Source organism: Anomalospiza imberbis, chromosome 5, assembly GCF_031753505.1.
Source record: "Anomalospiza imberbis isolate Cuckoo-Finch-1a 21T00152 chromosome 5, ASM3175350v1, whole genome shotgun sequence".
NCBI lineage: Eukaryota > Metazoa > Chordata > Aves > Passeriformes > Viduidae > Anomalospiza > Anomalospiza imberbis.
This window is the reverse complement of record NC_089685.1, coordinates 6,783,697-6,806,439: the sequence shown is the minus strand read 5'-3', so window position 1 is coordinate 6,806,439 and position 22,743 is coordinate 6,783,697. Positions and strand designations below refer to the sequence as shown.

At 46.5% G+C, this 22,743-nt stretch overlaps 1 protein-coding gene and 1 long non-coding RNA gene across 8 annotated transcripts in view; both read left to right on the top strand.

Moving 5' to 3' along the window:
• FRMD4A (FERM domain containing 4A) overlaps nt 1-22,743 on the top strand; it is a 360,918-nt gene that overhangs the window by 227,121 nt on the left and 111,054 nt on the right. For all 7 annotated transcript variants that reach the window (XM_068189520.1, XM_068189519.1, XM_068189521.1 and 4 more), the window contains one exon: nt 6,207-6,272. In XM_068189520.1, coding sequence (XP_068045621.1) covers nt 6,207-6,272 — 66 coding nt within the window. The remainder of the gene's footprint in view (nt 1-6,206; nt 6,273-22,743) is intronic.
• LOC137473663 (uncharacterized) lies at nt 14,878-18,161 on the top strand. Its single transcript, XR_010998919.1, has 3 exons — nt 14,878-15,750; nt 17,707-17,830; nt 17,916-18,161. It is a non-coding gene; the product is annotated as an uncharacterized lncRNA (long non-coding RNA).

Genomic DNA, 22,743 nt, shown 5'->3' with positions numbered 1-22,743 from the left:
CACAGCCATCCTCATCCCAGGCATCAGTAACATTTATTAGGTGCAGATGCAGACCAGCAACGGGGAGGATGTTCTGCAAACACATGGCATAAAAATAAAGATAGTCCATTCCTCCAGGGTATTGAAGTGTGAGTGTAGGACAGGAGACAGCAGATGGACACAGGCTCATGAAGAGGCAGTGCTGGTCAGTGCAACAGGCAGCTGCTTGCCAGACTGGCCCCAGTTCAGCAAAGTGAAGTACTGCCACATGCACAAAGCTGTGCAGATGTCAAAAACACACTGCTTTTCCTCCCTCTCTCTCTCGACAAGCTTAGGAGTTGCCAGGATGAGAAGGCGGTAAGAAGTGGTCAAGTGGGAGCAGGATGTTTAATCTAAGAGTTTACTCTAATCAGTGGGCTGTCATCTCTCCCTATCTCCTTTCAGCGGCTCTGTCCAAACAATGGACAGAGTGACGCAGATTTTTGTGGATTCAGCACAGTAATTGCCTCCCTTACAGGCAGTGAGCATTTAGGAAAGATTCTGCGTCCAATTATAACTTCTGATGTGATTCAAGGAAGAAAAGGTTGTATTCTTCTTTATTCCTGCAGTCACCGGCTAATGAAATGTGCCACGGATATTTATAGAACTGACATTGTAAATAGCATTTGCATTTGGTGCCTTTGAGTTATTTAGTGGGACAGCACTTTCACCAGGAGGGTTTTTTCATTTTGAAAGGGAAAGGTTCTCTTTGGAGCAGTTTCCTCCCATCGCCTCGGCTGTTTGTGTTGGATGGAGCAGTTCTGTGGGCAGTTGTAATAATTTAGTGACAAAGTGTTGGGTGTACAGGGATTAGCTGAGCGTTATGAAGGTTTTGGGGCTGTGTCACAGACAGCTTATAGGATTCTCCGAGACAATGTTTGAGTTATAGTGAAGATGAATAGAGAGGAGGGCAATCATCAGAGCATTTCATGGCACAGAGCAAAACAACCGCCAGCCTGCCTTCCCTAGGAAACCCATTGTGTAAATATTTGGGTAGAAGCCTCCAAAGGAGATTTAAAGTCTTGTGATAAAGGTAACTAAAATGTCCTTTCCCTGAGAAAAACAGCTGCGACTCAGAAGATCCCATGAGTAACCACAAGACAGATTTCCTTTCTGTAGCATCTCTGTATTAGAGTAAACAAACGTATATGTCAGGACTTGCTGTCACTGATGGACCTCAAAATGTTTTACAAAGGTCAGGATCAGTTTTTCTGTCCTCAAGGTGGAGAAGCCAAGGAGCAGAGAAAGAATGCATGCCCTGTGTACAATCAGCCCTCCTGCAGACTATTCCAGATCCTCGCCACACAAACACATTGCTTCAGGTCTTCACATGCCTTAAAAGTGGTATCTGTGTTTGGGTATTGAGGATGTATTATCCCTAGTCCTTACACACTCATATATATAAGTGATAGAGCTTTTTAAAAAGCACTCATGCTCAGTTCTTCAGGCCTTTGGTGAGGTCATGCTGCCTGTGCAGGCACTAAAAGAAGTGGCAGATTTTCAGAAAAAAAAAAGTGAGTTACTGAGCTGTTTTGGGCAGGGAAAAAATGTGTTCTGCATTTTGGCGCAAAATTTCCATCTGAGCTCGTGTTAAGTGTGGTCCATGAGATGCTCGTGGCCCATATTCATACCCAGTGCGTGCAGCTCACTGCCATATGGGTGAACTGTTAGCACTCAGGAGGGTGTAACACAGTCCCACCTCTTCACATGTCTTGAGAAGCTTTGGAAATCTGAGGGGTTGGTGAGGATACAGCATCCTGGCAGAGCTGCAGCTGAGTGAGCAGCAGGGATAGCCGTGGAACTCAACTAGGAACTGTCTCACCTCACTTGAAATGTTTGAGTGTTCTCTCTGCTTTGAGCATCAAGGGCATCTCAACTGTTAGGTTGAACTTGGCTTTTTAATTTCTAGAGTTAGGGAAGAGGGATCTTGCCCTCCAGAAGGAAAGTGGGGGACTGTGTTGGTACAGGAAATCTCACATAGCTCACTGTGAAAACCAGGACTTGATCAGGACTGAACTCCCCTGTTTCCGTGTCACATCCGGTGTCCCACTCTTCTGTCAGGAAGTCTGCTCAACCATTGGTTCTCATCCCTTTGCTGGGATTTTGCTTTTTCAAGGTGAAGGAAAAGCTATGTCTTGGTACCTCTTAGTTCAAGTTCCCCTAGCTTAGTTCTCCCCATCCTTCTCTGGGTAAGTGCGGGGTCTGTCGTTGTTGTTGTCGGGACTCACCCCCTGGTTGGGGTGGCCCAGAAAGGTGGAAAAGTCTCTCCTCCAACCCCTGCCTCCAAAGAAAGTCTCAGTAGTCTTCAGTCGTCCGGTCTCAAGGTAGTTTATTGTGTGTTATCTAAAAGATTTCTCCCTGAACTGCTGCGGTCCGTCCAGCAGTCAGGCAAAGGCACACTCCGACACCCAGGGGGCTGGTGCCCTCTTTTATATCATACATTACGTGTTAAACGTTTATGGTTTTTCCCCAGTGCCCATCACCTATATTGAACAGTGACTTTCTACTCTAAACCAATCTGTGAGGGCCAACATCACCAAGAACATGGAGGTTAGGAAGAAGAAGGAAAGAGGACAGGGCACACCCAAGTCCCTCCATCTTAGAACCTCTGACCCCTCTGTACAAAACTCAGACCCCTCTGTACAAGGCCTAAAACCCCCCTGTACAGCACTCAAAAACTCTCCCTTTCACTTTGTGACTACTTCTACTATAATATCTAAACTTTTGTGATTTCTTGTTCTTCCTGCAAGGCTGGTAAATTGTTCCTTGGATCTAGTTCGAAGCCACAGAGGTCTGTGGCTGCATTCCAGGGTCTCAAAAGCTTCTGACCTGGGCCCGGAACATCCAAGAGTGTCCAAGGGACATTCTGGGTTCTGACAGGTAAGAGCCTTGGGAAAGGAGAATCCCACTTCAGTCCTGTGGTCTCCCTCCCTCCATCCAAACTCTGGTACTCTCAGCTCATTTAGGTGACCTCCTGCTCCCATCCATAGGGCTTTGGTGTTGATTTCCCTTCTCTGATTGCACAGGGAAGCAGAAAGCATTCCTTGAGTGGTTTCGCAGGAGCCAGCAGCAGCCCCATGCACGGCAGTGCAGCAGAGAGTGCAGAGCAGCCAATTTGCACAGTGTCAGTGGCAGCATCTTTTACCCAGACAGACTGTGCTAAATCAGGGCCTTCTCGCTGTGCTTTGAAATGCTCCCATTTCTTGCTCTGACGAGCTAGCAGAGTTTGTATTGATCCGACAATGCAAAAAAGCACATAATGTGGGCTTCAGACACCTGGTGGAATGATAAAGCAGAAAGGGGGGAGGGCAGGACCATCATATTATAGTTTATATCAAGTAGGAAACCTGTCTCTACCTTCTTTTCTTTTCTCTTGGAAAGCACTGCTCATTTCTAAGGCAAATGAAAAGCCCCGTGGCTGGAGGGAGGAAACGCTGTAGCAGATCTCCAACCTGTGGACCTGCTGAGCTTCGAGGGATGTTCATGAAAGGCCTTTCAATTAGTCAACCATCATGTGCTGCATTTCAGAGCTTTGCTTTATTCAGATATTTATTCATGTTCCCAGCTGTTTGCATTTGGGATTTCTTTTAGCAGTGAAAGCACTAAAGGGCTATGAAACTCCAGGCTGGAAAAGCACAGAGAGTTAAAGAAGCTCTGCACGGGAAGCAAGCGCTTTGCTGAAACACTACAGCACAAAGTCAGACATCTCAGAAAATGTTCCCTCTTCCCCCTTTCACCTTCTCTTATTCATATTTCAACTTTGTTATAGCCAATGGAGCATAACACACGAAAGCAGGACTGTGTTCCATCCCTGCCATCGCCACAATGAACTCACTGCTTTATCTCTTGCCTTGGGTAAACTCATATTAAAGCTGGAATATCAGTGCATATTCCCCATCTGGAGATGCAGTGGATATGTTACAGTAAGAGGATGAGGGAGATGTCAAAGCACAGCTCGGGCACCCAGAGTTTTATCTGCTGGGGAAGCCCAGTGAAGAAAGCTTGAGGTTCCCCATGCCTGTGTGAACATGACCCACACAACTCTTCCAAACAGGAGAAAACATTTCAAAGCCCTTCTTGAGCCTCTGGCATACTTTTACAACTGAGCTGAAAGCTGTTTAATAGTGAAAAATCTCGCTCACCAAGTAATACACCTTAGGAGAAGCCGTATTTTGCATAACATTTCTTACTGGAGGAAATTCTCGTAAGACAATTTATTGCCATGGCGGTAACTGGTTGACATTTATGAGAAGCCTTGTTTTACAAGGCTTTCCTTTGGCTGCAATGCCAGGGCTCCAGTTGTGCTGATGGAAGAAGAGAAGGAAAGTGATGTTATTTGGCGTGCAGGATACTCAGAGGCGTGTTGATGTGAATAACAAAAAGGGGTAAATTCTGCATGAATCACATGGGATTGTGCCTTCCAGAATTGTAAATTGCAGGTGAGTTGAAGGGAAAAGCTCATTTTGACTGAAGTTTTCTCATAATAAACTATGCATCTTCAATGGCCTGCTTAAGGTTCAACAGAGTTGTTGGAATACTTGAATCTTTTTTTTTTTGTGGAAGGGGCTGGGTAAGACTCACTTCAATCTGGTACCAGGAAAGGGAGAGATGGATGTGGGACAGATCTGTCAAGAGGGAGGACAGCAGCACCTAGAAGAGGCTGATGGGCTCCTGTGCTGAGAGATAGCAGGATGAGGGTGATGCTGCTGGAGATGGCTGAGGTTGCAGATCCTGTGGCAATGGCCATACAATGCCTGGATTCTTGATTGGGCAGAGTTGATGGTGGAGCATCCACCACTGCCTCCTGGATGCCAGCACATCCAGCCCCATCAGCCACAGGAGCAGCTGATTTTTAGCCCACAGAGCTGAAGCAGAAAGCTGAGCTGTCCTCAGTTAACCCCCCAAGCACACTTCCCACTCTCTGCAAGGCAGCTTTGTGTCAGGGAAGAGGTGATGGATGAGGGCAGGAATGCCCAGGATGCTGCAGCATTCATGTCTCCAGCAGTCTGTGACCCCCCTGCCAGTATCCTGTGGACTCTCTGCTCCCTTCTGGTGATACTTTAGGACTCACCAGGGCAAGCAATATTTTTAAATTAAGCTAGGGATCCGTGCAAAGCACAGGAAGGTGCCTTGGCTGCAGGTGGTGGGTCCCTGGGGGGTTAAGCTGAGCTGTGGGGCTGTGCTGGGTCTGTGCCAACGTGGGTCCACGTGTGCATGAGTGTTGTAGGGCGAGCCCACACTGGGGGGCTGCTTGTGTGCTGCCTAAGTCGTGCTGAGAAAGGGATTTCCAAGAGCCAAAGAGGCTTAAGGCTGCCCATATCCCATTAACAGATAGTGGGATTTTGCCTGTCTCTGAAGGGCTTTGTGGGACTGAGCTGGGATCCGTAACTCTGCAAAGCGAAGTTGCTCATCACTCATGGTGCTCTGAGCAAGAGAGGGCTTGATGCACTATAGAGGAGTTCCCCCAGACCACAGCTCACTTATTTCTTAGGACCCCAATCTATGGACCTTGGAAATCTCATATAAGCCTTGTACACACAATAGTTTTTTTGATATTATTTGTTAACTGTTGTAATAAACTGCTGGTGTGGAAACACTTTCGGACCAGTACAGTGATGTCACAAGTGGCTCCTGTGGTACATCTGAAATAGGATACTCCAGGTAGGACAAGCCCATTTCAGGATTCAGGGCCAAACAAACACCTGGTGCCACTCCAGGGAGCAGCATCTGCACGGCCCAGGGAGGAACCTGGCTCCACAGTACCTGTGGCATGGCTGGATCACGGCTGTTGAGGGGCTTGGGGAAACTTGTCTGGATGTCTCCTCTGCCAGCCAAGCCAGCTGCAGAGCTGGAGGCTTCAGTGTGAAACGTCAGGGCCCCTGTGCTGCAAACCACCCCCTGCCCCCACTGAACACACTGGAACACCCTCCTCCTGGCAGCTGCATCCGAGCAGGCACCAGACACCGCTCCATGACAGCTATCAGGGTGGCTTTTCTTTTTCTCCTTCCAGCCTTTTCTTTACCCTGGTGCCAAAAGAAGGGGGATTAATTTAAAAAAGAAATAAGTAAACACAAACCAAAAGGACTGCATCGAATGAAAGGCTCCAACTTGTGCTGGGGGAAGCCAGCAGCCACGTGCTAAGCTGTGACTCCAGGCACTCTGACACACGTTCCTCTTCTCCCTTGCAGATGACAGAGGGTCGCAGATGCCAAGTGCACCTCCTTGATGACAGGAAGCTGGAGCTCCTTGTTCAGGTAGGAACTGCACATTTCATCATTTGATATCTTGTACAGCCATGGGTTTTCACCAGGGTGGGGAGAGTAAAGGGTTTTCAGATAGTTTTCTCAGCAGCTTCATGCTGTGATTGCCTGCAGAGCTCAGGGAAGCTGCAGTAGTGCTGCCTGGGAAGGCTCTGCAAAGGCATACCTGTGGGAAGGACTAATTCAAGACATATTTTTACTTTATTCTGTGCCAAATCTGTCCCAGTCCCTGCCAATGAGATAGAAAAGCACCTGTGGTCATTTTTGACACTGTTGTTATATCTCTTAACTATGTTTTTGAGAGATGAGAAATGCATTGCATCTGCTTAAATTACCTCCAGCTTCTCTGCTTGGCATCCTAAATTGCTGGGCTCCACACCAGAGAGGTTTGTGCTCATGCTCCCACCTACACTGGGAATGTGGTTGGCAGGAGAAGATGCTGTGGTGGTCATGCCACAGGCTGGCATTTATTGTAGGTTCATGTGTCAAACACAAATATGTATTAAAATAGGTCCACATTCCATCTGCCTTATTTTTTACTTTCGAAAAAAAGAAGGAAGACTAGAAACAATGAGAGTCTGGTGGTGGCTTTGTAAGGATTCGCTGGTGAAAGCTGTAGCATCCTACACTTTCCTGACAATTTTGGCTCCTGTCTCAGAAATCCCCAATGGGTTAACAGCAAGAATTAGAAGAATGTCTTTCCTTTTACAAAGGCTTCCACAGGCAGCCAAAGCAGCAGGAAATGAAACTTCCCATAGCACCCAAATGCCCTGGCTACAGCTGATAAGATGGGAGGCAGGATCCTGCCCAGCACCGGCAGACCTGAATGGGAATGGCTGCAGGGGACTTGAATCGCCGGAAGCACGTTCAGCCTCACGTTCTGGAAAGTTGCTTAAAAATGCCATTACAAAACTGTTAATGGGTAACGTTTTTTAAGCACATAGTCATCAAGGAGGTGAAATCCCTCAGCTGCCCCTGACACACAGTGTGTTCAGAGAGTACCTGGGTAACCATGAGTCAGGCCAGTGGTGCAATGAGAACAGCTAAATCAGGATGACTAATTTAAACAAAACACCATACCAGTGGTCTCTGCATAGGCTGCACCAGGTTCTCTTATGCTTTGCAGCTGGCTGGGGGGAAGTTTAGTCACCTTCATCACAAGGACACAGCACTTGGCTTCCTATTTAATCTAAATGCCTTTTCTAATTTTTCTTAGTTCAATTAAAAATTAAAATGGACTATTGGAGAATAGCTCTGCTAAAGCACTGCTCAGTGTATTAATAATCACAGCTTAAAATATATTGCAGGAAATCTATGTGAGCTGCCTTGGCCAACCTACTTATTTGGGGTTTGATCAATGCCACTAAAAAACCACAGGAAGATGACAGCCAAGGAGGCTGGCGTGGGAAGATGTGTCCACTTCCAAGGAAGCAGAAATGGTGTCACATGATATTATGTTTTTCTAAGTGTTTGATCACACCTTCAATGGAATTCCTTGTAATCAATATAGGAAGCAAATTGCTCTGTAAATCACACTAACTAGTTTGCAAGTGACCCATGGTTGAATTTTATTAGTACAACAAATCGTTTTGCTGTTTTCAAGTAATGTGTGAATGAGGGAAGTGGGGAGGGTGAGGAGGGTGATGATGAAAAATTCATGCCCAGAAAAAGCAGTAACCTCTGTTGCATGCAGTACACACATCTCTGAGTTCCCCCGTGCCCCCATACGTACAGGAATGTCCAGTGAGGCATCTCTGATGCTTTTCTGGCTTAATGCCAATGTTGTTAGGTAGCTTCTAGTCAGGGTGAAATCACTTTGAGGTGGAGCAGATGAAGAGGAAAGTGGATGTTTTGGATTTGAGTATGTCTCCAGTACTGATACTCTTTGCAGACGTGGACACAACACTTTGGTTTGCCTGCCTGTAAAGCACAGGCAAAGCCACCAGCATTGGGTGGTCCTGGAGCTGCTCCACTCAGCAGGAGTGGGCTGAGGTCACCAAGATGAGCAGCTCTTTGTCCCAGTGGTCTGAGCTCCCTCTGGGAGCAACATGCACTTTGCTAGGGGAAATCTCACCAGCTAACCCATATTGTTTGTATCTTATCATGAGATTTCAGGTAAAAACTGTTTTGTAAGTTCTGAGCACCGTTGTTTTTATTAGTGTTACCTTATCTTGTTGCTGAATTGAGCTAGAAGCTGTAAATAAAGTGTTCATCCAAGCCCAAGCTTCTGGCTGTCACTTCAAAGCTGTGTTTTTCTGTGGGTGTCTTGCCATGGGCTGGAACAGAGGGCTGGTTTGCTGGATTTTATCATGAACGAGGTTCCTCTGCAGCTTTGTTGGGCCTCAAGATCTAGACCTGCATTGGCTTTAATTGCTCAGGAGTCAGTCTCTTAAATTCTCATGTGAAATTTTCTCCTTTACACTAACCTCAACCTTTCTTGGAAGCTTTTCCACTCCTATGAGAGTTTAGGAAAGAGCACTGGTAATCAGTAAATTTGATTTCTCTCCACGGGTGAGATCAAAATAACAGCCTAACCTGGATCTGGCTTTACATCACCTTTCAGTGCTTGTATGTGTGATATCAGGTGCTCTGACTGGAGAAGGGATCCTGCTGCTGGATTTTCATAAAATCACAGAATTACAGAAAGGTTTGTGTTGGAAGGGATCTTAAAGACCATCTAGCTTCACTCGCCCTGCCATGGGCAGGGCAACCTTTCAGTAGAACTGAGTAAAGAATTTCTTCCTAACACCTAATCAAAATCCCTCCCTTTTTTTTTAGTTTAAAACAGTTCTCCCTTTTCCCATCTCTATCTGGCCATGGAAAAAGTAACTCTCCCTCTTTTTAATAATCCTCCTTTAAGTACTGGAAGGTTGCAGTGGGGTCTCCCTGGAGCCTTCTCTTTTCCAGACTGAACAACTCCAGCTCTCTCCTCTTTTCTTCATGGGAGAGATGCTCTTTCCCTTTGTTCATCTTTGGGGTACTCCTCTAGAAAAAAAAAAAAAAAAAAAGAAAAAGAAAAAAAAAACACAGCAGAACAAGCTGGGTCTGACTGAAGGAGAGAGCTGGATACAGCTCCCTCAACGGGATGCAGAGGGCTCCTGGAGCATCTTGAAACAGCTTTGGCCAGTGACTCTGGGGAGCTGAAATTATTTCCTATCCTGCCTGAAGTCCTGCTCGGCAAAACCAGATGCATCTGGGAACAATCAGGGTGTTTGCAAAAAGCAGTGTATTAAGCAAATGTACTCCCTTTTTGTCTGTGAATTGGCTGTGATCAGGGAAGGGGGTTCATGAATATATCATTTGAAACATATCAGTTGGTGGGTAATGAGGGCCAGGCTGCTGGAGGACAGGGAGTGGAATTGGTGCTTCTGCTCACAGGAATCAGCAGTGGCTCAGTGTGACAGCTCTGCCAGGCCAGATTGAAATGTTTCAACACCACAAATTCCCTCCCAAAACTGCAAAAACCCCTCTGACAGGCCACAGAGCTATTGCCAGCTGGACCCACCAGGCACGTAGGTTTTATTTGCATTACCATACCCCAAAAGTGAGATTTTGGCGCAAAGGCAGCATTTATAACCCCTTCTGTGAATGTTGGCTTGCTTCAGTGTTGGCACATAATGCAAGGGCTGGGGGTTACCATCATCAGGAAAGAGATCCTGGCTTTACTCAAACAAAGGGTCTTGACTGAAGTCTTGTCCTCCCAAGTCAAGCAGCTGCAGGGTGGTGCAGCAGCAGCTAAGGAAAAGCAGAAACACGGGTTTTGTGGATAAAAGAAAACCCTCCCCAATGTGTTTTGTCAGATAAATGCTGAAATCTAGAAGGGCTAATCATAAACAGAGACAGAGGAGGATCATATGGAAATCTCTTCCTGAGGGTCTGAAACTCAAAGGCTGTTTGACTTGGGATTAGGCAGAAGAGTTGCATTTGGTGTGTGTTTCATTTGATAAATGCCTGTTGAAGATCTGGGGTTTGTGGCAAGTTTATACAGCATTTTTTTTGACAGTTTTTTCTTTCTGAGCAGGAGTAGAGTGTGGCTCCTTGGATCTTACAGTCTGGGGAGTTTTTTCCTGTTTCTCTTTGATGCATGTTTAGTTTCTAGCACAGTTCTCTTTTTTTAAAAGTGTTTGGCTTTATCCAGCTAATCTTTTTCATCGAGCAAGTCCATTTTCATACTTCTGGAAAATGGATTTCCTCCATTCCCCACTCACAGCCTCCCTATCAGTTATATTATTTCCAGTGACCATGTATCATTTGCCTGCTGCACATGAAAGGTTTGTGTTGCTTTATTTAAAGACCTTTGCATAATTGGCAATTCGTTCCTTTTCATGTGGGTTTTATAAACATGGCTTTTTTTCTGGGATGGCTGAATCAAGCAGCCTGGCTTGATCCTGGCTCCTGCACTGGTTGGAAGTGCCTCTTATCTGACAGCAGCTCAGGCAATTGTCATCCAGAAGTGTTAAGCCTACTAATTCTTTCTCTCTGGAGGAGCTATTGCAGAAATGGAGCTCATCTGAGGCTCGTAGCAGAGCTGTCTGTGGGGCCTGAAAGCTCTGCAATTTGATTGTAGGAAATAACTGGGCAATTTGTTTCTAACCTTCTTCCCAGGAAGCACTAAGCCAGTGAGAGACAGGGAGGTCAGCACAACCCATAGGTATTTTGGTGATTAACCCACCTATATGTCCATGTTGACACTTCTTGAGTAACTCTTCTTGCAGCATTTCTATCTCCCAGCTGCTGTGCAAGTGCATCCAGAAGCAGGTCAGCAGTACACCTGTACATGCAGGTACAGGTGCCAAAATTAACGGGATGCACTGAACATCCCTTTTTGCCTTGCTCAAAACCAGCTCTGCTTTGAGTGAGTGAGGAGTCTTTCAGGAGCCCAGGATTTGTTTGCAGTATGCCTGCCGTGGTGCAGCATCTCATCCCCAGGAACCGCCTCCAAGCCAGACCGGGAGACACTGGAGCTGTGAGCCAGCACCGGGCTGGCAAAGTGCCCTGTGGGCTGCTGACTCACTGCCACATGGATGGCTGTCACCATGTCACCAGCGTGGCTATCCCAGTGGAGATGCTCAGTGTGGAGCACACCGGTGTCCCTCACTCCTCTGGGATCAGCCTCGCTGGCACCAGCCTGAGGTTCACTGTCCTGGGGAAGCAATGGCACTTTTGAAAGAAATAGCTCCATTAATTATGGCTGGAGGGAGAGATAAAACAGTCTGCTCTCCTCCCAGGAATCTGCTATCGTTTTTGCAGTATTTTCAGTACTGCTTGTGATCAAGAAATTGCAACCCATGGGGTTTTACCCACGTTTTCTTACTTCCTCATTTCTGTATGCCAGTGAGCAGGGTGGTTACCTGGGCTAGCACGGTGGAAAAACTGCCAAGGTTCCCCTTTAGGTGGTACAGAGGCTGGCACCTGCCTACACCAGGAGAAGCTGCCTAACTTTGGATATAGGTTTTGCATGAGGACCAGCAATATATCTCATCTTCAGTGTGGGATAAACAAGCCCTAGGATGGCCTCAGTCTCCCCAGGGAAGACACAATAATTGCAGAAGAATGGGGTCCAGCCCTGCTCCACTGCCAAAACTGGGGATCCTTTTGGAAACATCAGCTCCAGGGCTGATGCAGAAATGCAGCTGCGCAGCCCTGACCGTAAATGGAGATGTTTGGGTGCCAGTAGCCGTCCTTGCCATGCAGGAGAGGCAGCTCCAGTCCCTGCAGAGCACCAGGCTCTGCTCCAAAGGCATTTTTAACCATCCCTGTGGAAGGCAGTGCCAGTGCTGGGCTGGGAGCAAGCACAGGGGTGAGTACTGCCCTGCCAGCCCCACTGCCTCCCTACACCCTTGCAGGAGCTGCTCAGTGAATATATTCTTGGAGTTGTCTATAGGGCATATCCTACTGGGCATGGAGAGCTGGAATGGGCTCGATGATGCCTTTGGTGAGTGCCTGAGGAGAGATCCCTGCACTCTTCTTCCCACCCAGCCTCTCTACATCTGCAGTGAAGCAGCTGAAAAATGTTCCTTCAACTTTCAACTTCATACAAGGGCTCAGAGGTGACTTGATAACTGTCCTCTGAGTGGTTCTGAAGGTTATGGGGTGGTGTGTTGCTCCTCTCCAAAATAAAAAAAACCCATGTTTTCTGTAGGGCAGACAAATAACTGGAGACCAGGCTGAACTTGACTGGACTTTTATACTAGAACTCTGGCAGGATCCAGTCCTTCACAGTGAGAAAATGTGAGAACATTGAAAGTGGATCATAATTTAAAATGAGTTTGAGCTGAAGGGGAGTCAAATATGCCTTCTAGAAAGAAGACTTTATTTTCCCAAATTGCAGTGTTAGGACTGTGGTTTCTTTCAGAAAGAAATCATGATTTACTACTGCAAGAGTGAGACTGTAGTCCAGCCCAGCAAGTATTTGCAAAATTGCAGATGGGATGTTTTTACATGTTTGGCATTAAAAATTATGGAAGTCCAAAGCTTTGGATCAACTCAGAATGATCCTGCCAAGCAGTGTCAGAAGTGGGATTTATATCAATGGGACAAAGCACAGAATTGCCCCTTCACAGCCTGTGGCCCAGGGCAGATGAGGAGTGTGAAGCCACTGTCTTGACAGGAAGGACTTATCCTGGCCTTTGTGTGCCTCCCAGGTTCCTGTTTGAAACTTCTGATCATTTTGAGCACAGCTGCAAACTGTAAATATATGGCTGGGCTTGGTCACCATGGGATGGGGAGAGATGGAGGAGAGATTGCTGGACCAAAAGGGAGGTGGGATCCCAGACTGGCAATTCATGTCTGTGCTCCCACTGAGCAACCAGTGAACTACGAGCTAAGAGCTCTTCTGCTGAAAAGAACATACATTTGGCATTGCTCCAAGGTGAATGTGGTGCTGGGAGCATTCCCAGCCAGCACACCTCCTGCAGACACAGTTGCTGTAGGTATTGTCTTAGACCAGGTAAATAGATAAATTAAAAATGGACCAGGAGAGTCAGGTGTGCTCCCAAATCCATCATTCCAGCTCTGTTGAACTGCTCTGCAGAGCCTCTCTAATTCTCTCAAAAAGCATCCACCACTGCCATCCATGGCTTGCAGAACTTCTGGTGTCAGACTGGAGGGCTGTATCTTGGCGGTTCAGTTCTCAGCTTAGGCTCCAGAAAACCCAGAAGTAAAGCCTGGAGAGGAGAGTGTTTAGTGGGAAATGGAAATAAAAGAGAACAGGGGCAGAAAATAAAGAAATTTTATGTGCATAGCTGGGGAGTTCAGCTTAAGAGCCAGAGGGATCTCAGGCAGGGTGAAGGTGGCAAAGCAGATAATCTCAAGGTTGCCCTTGATTATGAGGGCAGAACTGAAAAGATTTAGGACAGGAAGCAGAATTAGCATGCCAGAGGGATGTCCTGAGCCGGGCTCAGATTTAGGGGTGAAGAGCCTCTGCTCTGCACCCTGGCTTGGCTCCATTCAGAACAACAGAGCAGTGCTGGTCCAGGTTCAGCAGCTCCCAGGTGTGCTGCATGCTCCAGGCTCCCCAGAGCTCACCGTGGGTGAGAATGGACACAACCCCTGTGCTACAGATGGTACTTAAGGGATGGAGCTGCCAGAGGAGAGCATTCCAGCAAGGCAGGCTGTGCAGAGCAAGCTGGCAGGTCGTGCACATCAATGAGGGTCACAGGGAGCAGGATTTGAAGAGGTCAAGTAGGGTGCACAGCTGCAGGCAGGGATCAACAGCGAGCCCAAAGAGACAGGGAACATGGAGAGCCTCCAAGGGGATCTGCTGTGCACCAAAGGTCAATCTGGTCAAGGAGCTCTAGAGAAAGCAAAGCTGTGTCTGGAAAGGCTGGACTGGAAATTAATGAAACCCAGCAGGGATAGTTCAGCCTGTCCAGATTTGTTCCTCAGCATAGGCATGGGAGGAGCATCAGCAGAAGCTGGGACAGGTGGAGGCAGAGGGCAATGTGGGAGCTGGGAGCAAAGTGTCCCCGAGAATGTGCTGGGTCAGGACTGACCTTGCCGAGAGCAGAGGTACTTCTGTGTCTTGAGGAAGTTAGTTGGAGGAGGGGATGCTTCCCTGGTACAGCAGCGCTGCACATTTCCCTCATTCTGAGCTGCCTGGTGGCTTCAGAACAACACTGAGAGCTGGTTTCCCCCGTGTGCCCTAGGACCCCTTTAACTGAGCCCTGCACCTCTGCCAGGTGCCACGTGAGGGGCCTCAGGAGAAAGACTCCCACAGCAAAGTACTTACAGCCTCATGAGAAAATGAGCTGGGAATGGCAATCATTGCCCTCCACAGAGTGAAATGAGGATGTGATCTCCAAAGGCCTGCGTAATCAATACCCCTATTATCAGTCTTCCAGAATAAATTGCATTTAAACTAATACAGGCTGGGGAGCTATCCGTGAGCTGTCAGGAGAGAGATAAGCTGAAGACACATGTTTATTCATACTGCATATGCTGAGAGCTGAATGTTCTTTACAGCTGGCTAAATGGGGGTGAAGATATTCAGTATTTTTTGCAGTTCTTCTGCTAAAATTTGTCAAAAAGCCTTAATTTTGAGCACACCTGGAACTTTTCAAAATTGTGGGGGGCAGGGGAGGGGCTGATGAAAATCCCACTAAAACATCTGGTGAAGGAAGAAAGCTATTTCCTTTCCTGTGAGGTAACTCCTGAAGCTTTGCAGAGCATCAGCAATTTAAATTGTCCTGCTGATGTCTCACTACATACACCAGTACAGGAATGGGACATCCAGCATCTAATGGGTCCGTTACAGAGAAAACATCTCACTCACAGTTACTTGGGAGAAATTCAAAAATTCACTATTGTTTCAGGCCCAACTGCTCCATGGCTTCAGTGGAGCTTTTGTTCAGCCTGGACCAACCTGCCAGTGTCCAACAGTGGCTGTGAAACATGCCATTGTATTCCACGTGATGCTGCTCCAGCCATGGACAAACCAGTGTCACCCAGCCTTGCTTCCCTCACCCAGGAGCAACTGCAGGATCTGCTCAGCTGTGAGGCACCAACAAGCTCAACAGTGGAAGTAAATTAGGTTTAGCAGCAGGACTACGAGGCTGAAATTCACAGGGCTCCTCCTACTCTCTGCTGCTGCTCCTTCATGGTGGAGTAGCCCTTGTGCTGGTGCCACATCCCACCGCTCACCTCCAGCCCTGGCTTGTCTGATGTGTTCCACAGCAGGCAGTGGTGAGATTCACCTCCTTTAACTTAAGGCACAAATAGTGTGGGTGCCTGTGCCATGCTTTTAGAGGTGGTGGAGGGAGGAGGGCACTTGCAGGGCACAGCTGAGCTCATCCTAAAAGGGATCATCTGAAATGAGTCGTGCCCCTTTCTCTCCTGCACTGCAAAAAGACTCTCTGCAATCAGCACTCTCATAGGTATTTACACTGTGGGTGGCTGTATCAGTCCTGATCGGGCTCCAGCTCCTCCTTTCATGTCCTTCTGGCTGGACAAGAAACCCAAGTAGTAAATTCAGGTGAGAAAGTGCTAAATGTGGCACAGGATAGAAGCTGCTTCCTGGAAGATAGTGGAAATAGAATTTTTTTTTTAATAGCATGGTCTGAGCAAGCAATTTTGAAAAATAATAACAGATGTACCAGAGATGATTCCAGGAGATATTGAACCATCTAGAGGAGTGTAGCTCAGGAGAAATGATGAACGAGGCAGCATAGCAGATTTGCTTTCTTGCAAAGGTAAAAAAGGTGCATTTCCAATTGGAGCTAGCATTTCAGGGTGGAACATTTCCCCTTATTGCTGCTATCAGGCTTTGCAGTACAAACACTAGGGTGATAGTGAATGGGTGAGCAGCTTGATTGTCTGTACTGCATTACTCAGCTTATAGAAAAGTGTTTTCTATTCCCTTTCCTTTTCAGCCTCAGTGGACACAACTTAGACAAAAGATCTCAACTTTCAACCAAAAGGCAATTCCTTCAGCATGGCACAGTGAGAGCTTTGGCCACGAGTGAGGCTCCTGGGCTCAGGGGCATTGCACATAATGAGCAAAAAGGGTCTTAACTGTCTCACTGGGAAATTATTTCCTTTTCCTTTCCCTTGCTGCAGGGAACCCAAAGCAGCAGCTGGTCATGGCTGCATGGTGTCAGGTGGGAACAGTTTGCCTGCAGCAATGGACTCAGGCCAGGTGGTTCAAAGCAGCTCAGGTGTGCTTACACAGACACGGGTTTGAGCATCACACCTGGCAATGACACTGAGCAAAGCAAAGAGGAGCTGGGTCTGGCACCAAGGTGCTACCAGCAAAGGCTGCTGGGGCTAGTTCAGCCCACTGTCTGTGGCACAGGAGGGAAAGGAGACACCTGCAACCACACAGAGGGGGCAGGAGGCTTGGAATGGGCAGCACAGGCATGCAAGGAGATCGTGCTGCCCTTCCTGAGAGAGACCTGAGTGTTCCCCAGACCTGCTTAACCCACCTCTCCCTCTACAGTCCCAATCCATTCCCTCTGCTTTTGTCCAGGAGTGTGGTTTTTAGGACCATTCTCTCTGGAAATGATGCAAAATGCCATCCTCAAGTGATAGAGCAAATCTCCAACCTTTGCCATATTCCCAGTCTGTGACTTGTTGGTCGTTTCTGTCTTTATTTTGGAGTAGTGCCTACTTATGGGGAGGCTTTGGGCTCTGGCAAGTCAAAATGGATTTGTCTCTCTCTTTGGTGGATTATTTCCCCGAGTTCCCCTCCTCCCCCAGGGCTGCAGTAGCTGCTGACAGCAGCACAGCCGTGAGTTGGGTGCCTGGAGGAGCAGTGAAGCAGTCACTGCAAGCACAGAAAGGCTGCCTGTGGCACTTGAGTTGGCCATAATACTGGATATCATCAGAAAAACCATCAGCTTTTCTAATTTTCAGGACAGAGGAGATGGCTCTTGGCTTATAATTGGGTCATGCTTTAAAAAAACCTGCATCGGCTCATCATGAGCAACAAGATGTACCCATTTTCCCCTTTCATTCCTGCCCCAACCTCTCCCAAAAAGGCAATCCTTTTGGATAAGAGGTTGTTAATACAGATAGGATATCTTTTACTTTCCCATCTCTCTGCACTCAGACATGGCTCATTACAATTTTGTTTAAATGAAAACTCTCCTGTTATTACCTTTGCTGGGAAACTGCCCATATTTGGGGAGGAAGAAGAACAATTCTAAATCTGCCTTGGGAGGAAGCTTCAATCTCTGTTCTGACTTTGAAGCTGTCTTGGTAGCAGGTCAAACCAGATGCTTGGAGGTAAAGCCAGCAAAAGATGCCAGCTCTGGAAGGCTTTTATCTTTGGGAAAATTGGTTAATAGTACAGATTTTAGTTCAGTGACTTATCTCTATCTTGGTGAGCGCAGCTCCTCTGTGCTGCCACTCTTCAGTATCCCCATTCTCCTGCTCCTGTGCTGCCACAGGAGGCAGAACAAGTGCCTCCTGTGCCCTCCTGCATAAGCAGGCAGCAGACTCACACTGCAGCCTGGTCCCTGTCATATCTGCTTCAGGAGCCACCATCCTCTTCATCCCCTGGAGTAACACGGACTGAGTACTACAGGCATCCCCTCACCCTCCCACAGGCACAGGTACATTTTGGGCCACTGGGATCAAACTGCCAAGCTGCAGAGGAACCACTGGCTCATTGCTGGGTGTATAACCCTGCGGTTACAGGAATCAGGGGGTTTGGAGCAGGAGGTGCAGTGGTGACTACATGTGACCTGACGAGATTGTGAACAGGGCAACGACATCCAGCTCATCCTGGCCTTCCTGGCTTGGCAGCCCAGACAGTGTTAGAGATTTCAGCTTGTCAGAGTGGATCTTGTAATATCTCTAAGTTACACTTGTCTCCTGGAAAAGGAATGAACTAAAGAGATTTGCATCTTTCCTTTTTAAGAATAAATCACACCAGCCAAGCCATTTTTACTTAATTTCCCCTCCTCACTTTGAAGCCAGGATGATCACTTAATGTGTAGAGTTGTTCTGACCCACATGGCAATGGTTGATGTGGGCAAGGCCATTGCTCGTGTTTCCCCAGTCCCTCTGATGTTTATTGGTTTGTTGTGTTATTGGTTATTGTCCAGCAGTTATTTGTCCCAGCATCCATGCATCAGCCCCACATAGCAGCCAGACCATTGCAAGGGGTGTGCCTCCAGCTTCTCAGCAGCTCAAAGGCAAAAAGGCTGTTTGCTGTGGCATTGGATCGTGGAATTTCTTGATTACCAGAAAGACTAGGTTTTGGATTCATTTTGTTCTGTCTTTTGAGGACATTTCAGCAATAGATGCCTGATTAGAATACCTTTCCACTTGGACTCTGCCTTTAGCCTTCATCCCTATCTCTAGTGGGCAGAGGATGAACAAAAAAAATTTCATGATGTTCTTCTAAACTTCATCTTCTCTTTTAATTTTTATTGTCTTTTGAGCAACCAGAGAGTTTATATGTACTAATGTGCTTTAAAAAGGAGGACGCACCATCCATGCCCCCAACCTGGTTCATCTCATGGGCACTGGATGCCCATTTCTGACTGCTTCTTACTCTGCTGTTTCCCTCCACTCTTGTCTCAGGCAGATAAATTTGGAACACAGACAGCAGCTGGGATAAGCCCCAGTAACTCCATTGTCTTTACTCAATGCACTCATGTCCCTTTCACAGGCCTTTTGATGTTCCTTCAGCAACCAAAGCTGCATCTGCATGCTCCACCATGACTTTGGGTCCAGGCTTTGGGATAAGGGGAGATCTGTCCCTGGCAGCACATCATATACCCCAGAGCCAAATATTTCTAGAAAGCAGGATGGTGACTTTTATATGTAACTGGGAATCTGTCAAATTATTCAGCAAATGTCACTGAGCTACAGAGACACTGATGGTCAGGAACATTTGCTGTGATTCAGAGCTTGTCACAAGTATTTTGCACAGCTCTAGCTCTTGGGCTCTAGCAGCTGGTTCTAAAGCAGTCCATTCCCTGAAAAACACTATGGAGGCAGAGAGCATGAATTATTATTTGTTTTCACTGTGTGGACAGTTGATCAGTGACAGATGTTTCTAATTGCATTAAGCAAGTGGAAATAATGAGAATTAGATAGCAGATTCTCCAGGAATTTACATTTAGATTGAGTTACAATCTACTATTAAAGAAGCAAATTCAATGTAGATGCATTCGTTCTTCAGCAGAAATGGGAGACGATTATTTTTAATTATTATTTGATTACTTAAAAATGAGCTGTGTTACTGTACTTAAAAATATTTGACTCAAGGGGATGACTTAATATGTGCACTTTATGTGTCCCTTAAAAGATATGGAACAATAAAATCGTTTATCAACAAACATCTCCACCTCCCCATTAGAGTCATATTGAAAGGCAAATGAAAACCAGAGGCTGCCAGAACCCCATCTCCCAGTGCAGTCTGGCCAGTGCTGGGGTGGTGGTGACAGGATCAGGCTCACCCAAACCGTCTGCATCCCTGACAAATTGAATTAAGCTGCACTGATGGAAGACAAGCTGCACCCCCCTTTGGACACCACGCTCTGCTGGGCTTGGCAGGAATTCCAGGCTGATAATCCCTGTGCTGTGTGTTGTGTGGAGCTGAGGGAGAGCCAGCGGGGCCGAGCAGAGGTGGGTGCTCAGGCTGGAGCAGGGCGGGGGACGAGTACGGCCTCGGCACGCAGGGAGCAGCAGCATCTGCTGCCTCCAGATGACACAGATCTGACAGCTACCTCCCCGTCCATGCCAAGAGGAAATGAGCTGTGGTTCAAACCGCTGGAGGTTTTCCTTTTGGGACTCTCTCTCACAGCTCTTTTTTTATTTTATCTCCTAGATTTCAAGTTCAGCTTCAGACACAGAAATGTGTGAGTCTTCTGTCAGCAGAGAAGGGATTTATGTGCAGTGCAGATTATTGTATGTCTCTGTTTAGCACGGAATCCAAGCTATAAAATTTTTTTAACCAACTAGCTGGCTCAGCTTTTATTTTTTTTTTTTCCTTTTGCCTAATGAGAGCCTTATCCAGAACTCCTTGAAGTCACAGTCTGTCTATCAGCTTCAGTAGGCTTTGGATCGGATTTCACATCACTGATTCATTATTAATTACACATCTGGGACTCCCTTTTCAAAGAGTTCATTGTTAAATAAATTCACTATTAGACATTACAGACTTGGCATACTTGTGCATTTAATAAAATTCTGGCAAACCAGCAAAGAGCCATAGGCCAACTTCTCTTCTGGTAGTGATGGATGAATCTCCACTGAGCAGCAGTGGTTTACACTATAAGGATACAATATATCTCTTTGCTCTCATATAACCACTTTCTGTGTGAGATCAAGTCTGTGTTTGAAAATTTTGCCTCTTCGGGGATTTTTCATCTCCTTTTTGTAAGATTTCCTACCAGCAAGAGTTCCTCTGTGGATTCAGACATTGCAGGGTGAAATATATTTGCCATTGAGTTTCTTTTCTCTTCAAAGAGATTCTGGCACCTTTTTCCGTGGACAAACTGCAATCTCATCATCAGAGCTTCCTGGGACAGCAGACAGGCAAGCAAATGTTTTCCTGATCCTTATGGCAAGTGAAATGGAACATTGTCTTTCTAAATATATAGGGTCTTTCCCATAGTCCTCCAAAATCTAGCTCAAGTCCAGACATTGAAGTGACCAAGAAGCTGCTCTTGAAGCTCTGTTTACAGAGGAATAATTTTTGAAGGGGAATATGTAGAAATAAAGGCTTTCCTACTGAGTTCTATTCAATAGGAGTCTATATCCTTGGTGAAAAAGGATATCTTATGTTGTGATTTAATGGTACAGGATTAGCAGCTGATGGCACAGGGACCAGCAACCCATACAGGTGTTTTATGTGCTGCAAGGATCTTCTAAGCTGCACTCAGCCCATCCCCTGCTTTTGTAGGGCTGCCCAGACCCATGAGGAAAAAAGAATGGGCTGAGACCTTCTTTTTCTCCTGATGCCAAATCAGAGTTTGACCGACTGGTCCTGATTAATACCAATTAATACCAAAGTCCAAATAAATTGTGGGGTTTCCAATATTCAGTTTCCAAGGCTTTCACTTGGTCAACAGCTGTTTAAGGTATATGGAAAGGAAAACCAATAGAAATGCAGCTCCCAATGTTTAAATAATGAAGCTCTGAATGTTGATCAGAGGCAGACACCCACTGAGTCCATGGCATGCTCCCAATGCAAGGGATAAAAACTACCACACAGTTGTGGAAGGGTCTGTGAAGGAAGAGAGAATTTTGACACTGGGGCGCTTGAGCCCCTGTAAAGTCAAAGCTAATTCCCTACTACAAGTGAAACATCTCTCCTGCTTTATCACAGAGAATGACAAAACCTTTTCCCTGCCCAAATTCACCTTCCTCAATTTTTCAGAAATCACATTAAATGCAATTTATGAAGTGCAGATCTTTCCAAATCTTCAGCCCTTCAGCATTAGAAACTATAAACTCCTTTACTCCTTGCCATAGAGCAAGTTTGGGGTTCGGTCCACAGCCATCTGGTAGGATATGAGGAGGGAGAGAGAGATGAGAGAGATCTGTCACACAGGCAGTGTGACTGCTGGCCAGTCAGCAGAGATGCCTTCAGTTGCCAGAGGCCATCAAGACCTCTGGCATCATTTTCTGGAGGTGTTTGTGCTTCCAGCACCTGCCAGCAGCATGACTGATCTCCAGGCTGGCCCAGCTTATAAGACTCTATCTCTGTCACTCAAGGAAATTTACTGGGAACAGGGTCTCTGATATCCTTGCCCACACTGCTACTGTGGGATCTGCGCCTGCCCATCTTCCACATCTGGTTTAATGAAAGCAGGAAGAGATACAGTTGCCTAATCACTTCCATCTCACTTTGCAGTGAGGATGTGGCTGGGTAAGTCCCAGAAAGACGTTTTCTGGACATTGTCAAGGAAGCTCAGCCTGTGCCCAGCAACTCCCTGTGCTATGCCACTGCATGGCACACTTGGACATTTCCCCATCCACAGGCCAAGGATCACTCCTTTTCAAAAGCCAGGCTGCCTTTATTTGCTTTCTATCCCTCCTGCTTAGAAAAATTTTCTCATTTCTCCATAGGCTACAAGCTTCTCCTTTCATGGTTCATTACATCCATTGGCTATTTCTAGTATTGCCCCAGTATGTGGGTCATCACCCACATTTGTATGCACTTACATTTTCCAATTATTTTCTTAGTAGCTGTTTATCACTAACAGTTTCTATGCTGCCTTAATTCTCTCCTAACCATTCTGTCTCATTTCTTTATTCTTTCTTTGCAGAAGAAAAAAAGGTTGGGTTTCTGGGCGGGGAGGGTTTGTTTGTTTGGCTTGGTTTTTTAGGGGTCTTTTTGTTTGCTGGTTTGTTTTTTTTTTTTTTTTAATAAAAAACACTCACTATTTCATCTGGTCATTCATTTCACCCTCCTCCTTTATAATGGAACTGGTTTATTACCAGCACTTCTTTTTACAAACATCAGGGGAAATAAGTCTTTCTTATTCTCTCAGTAACTCCTATGGTG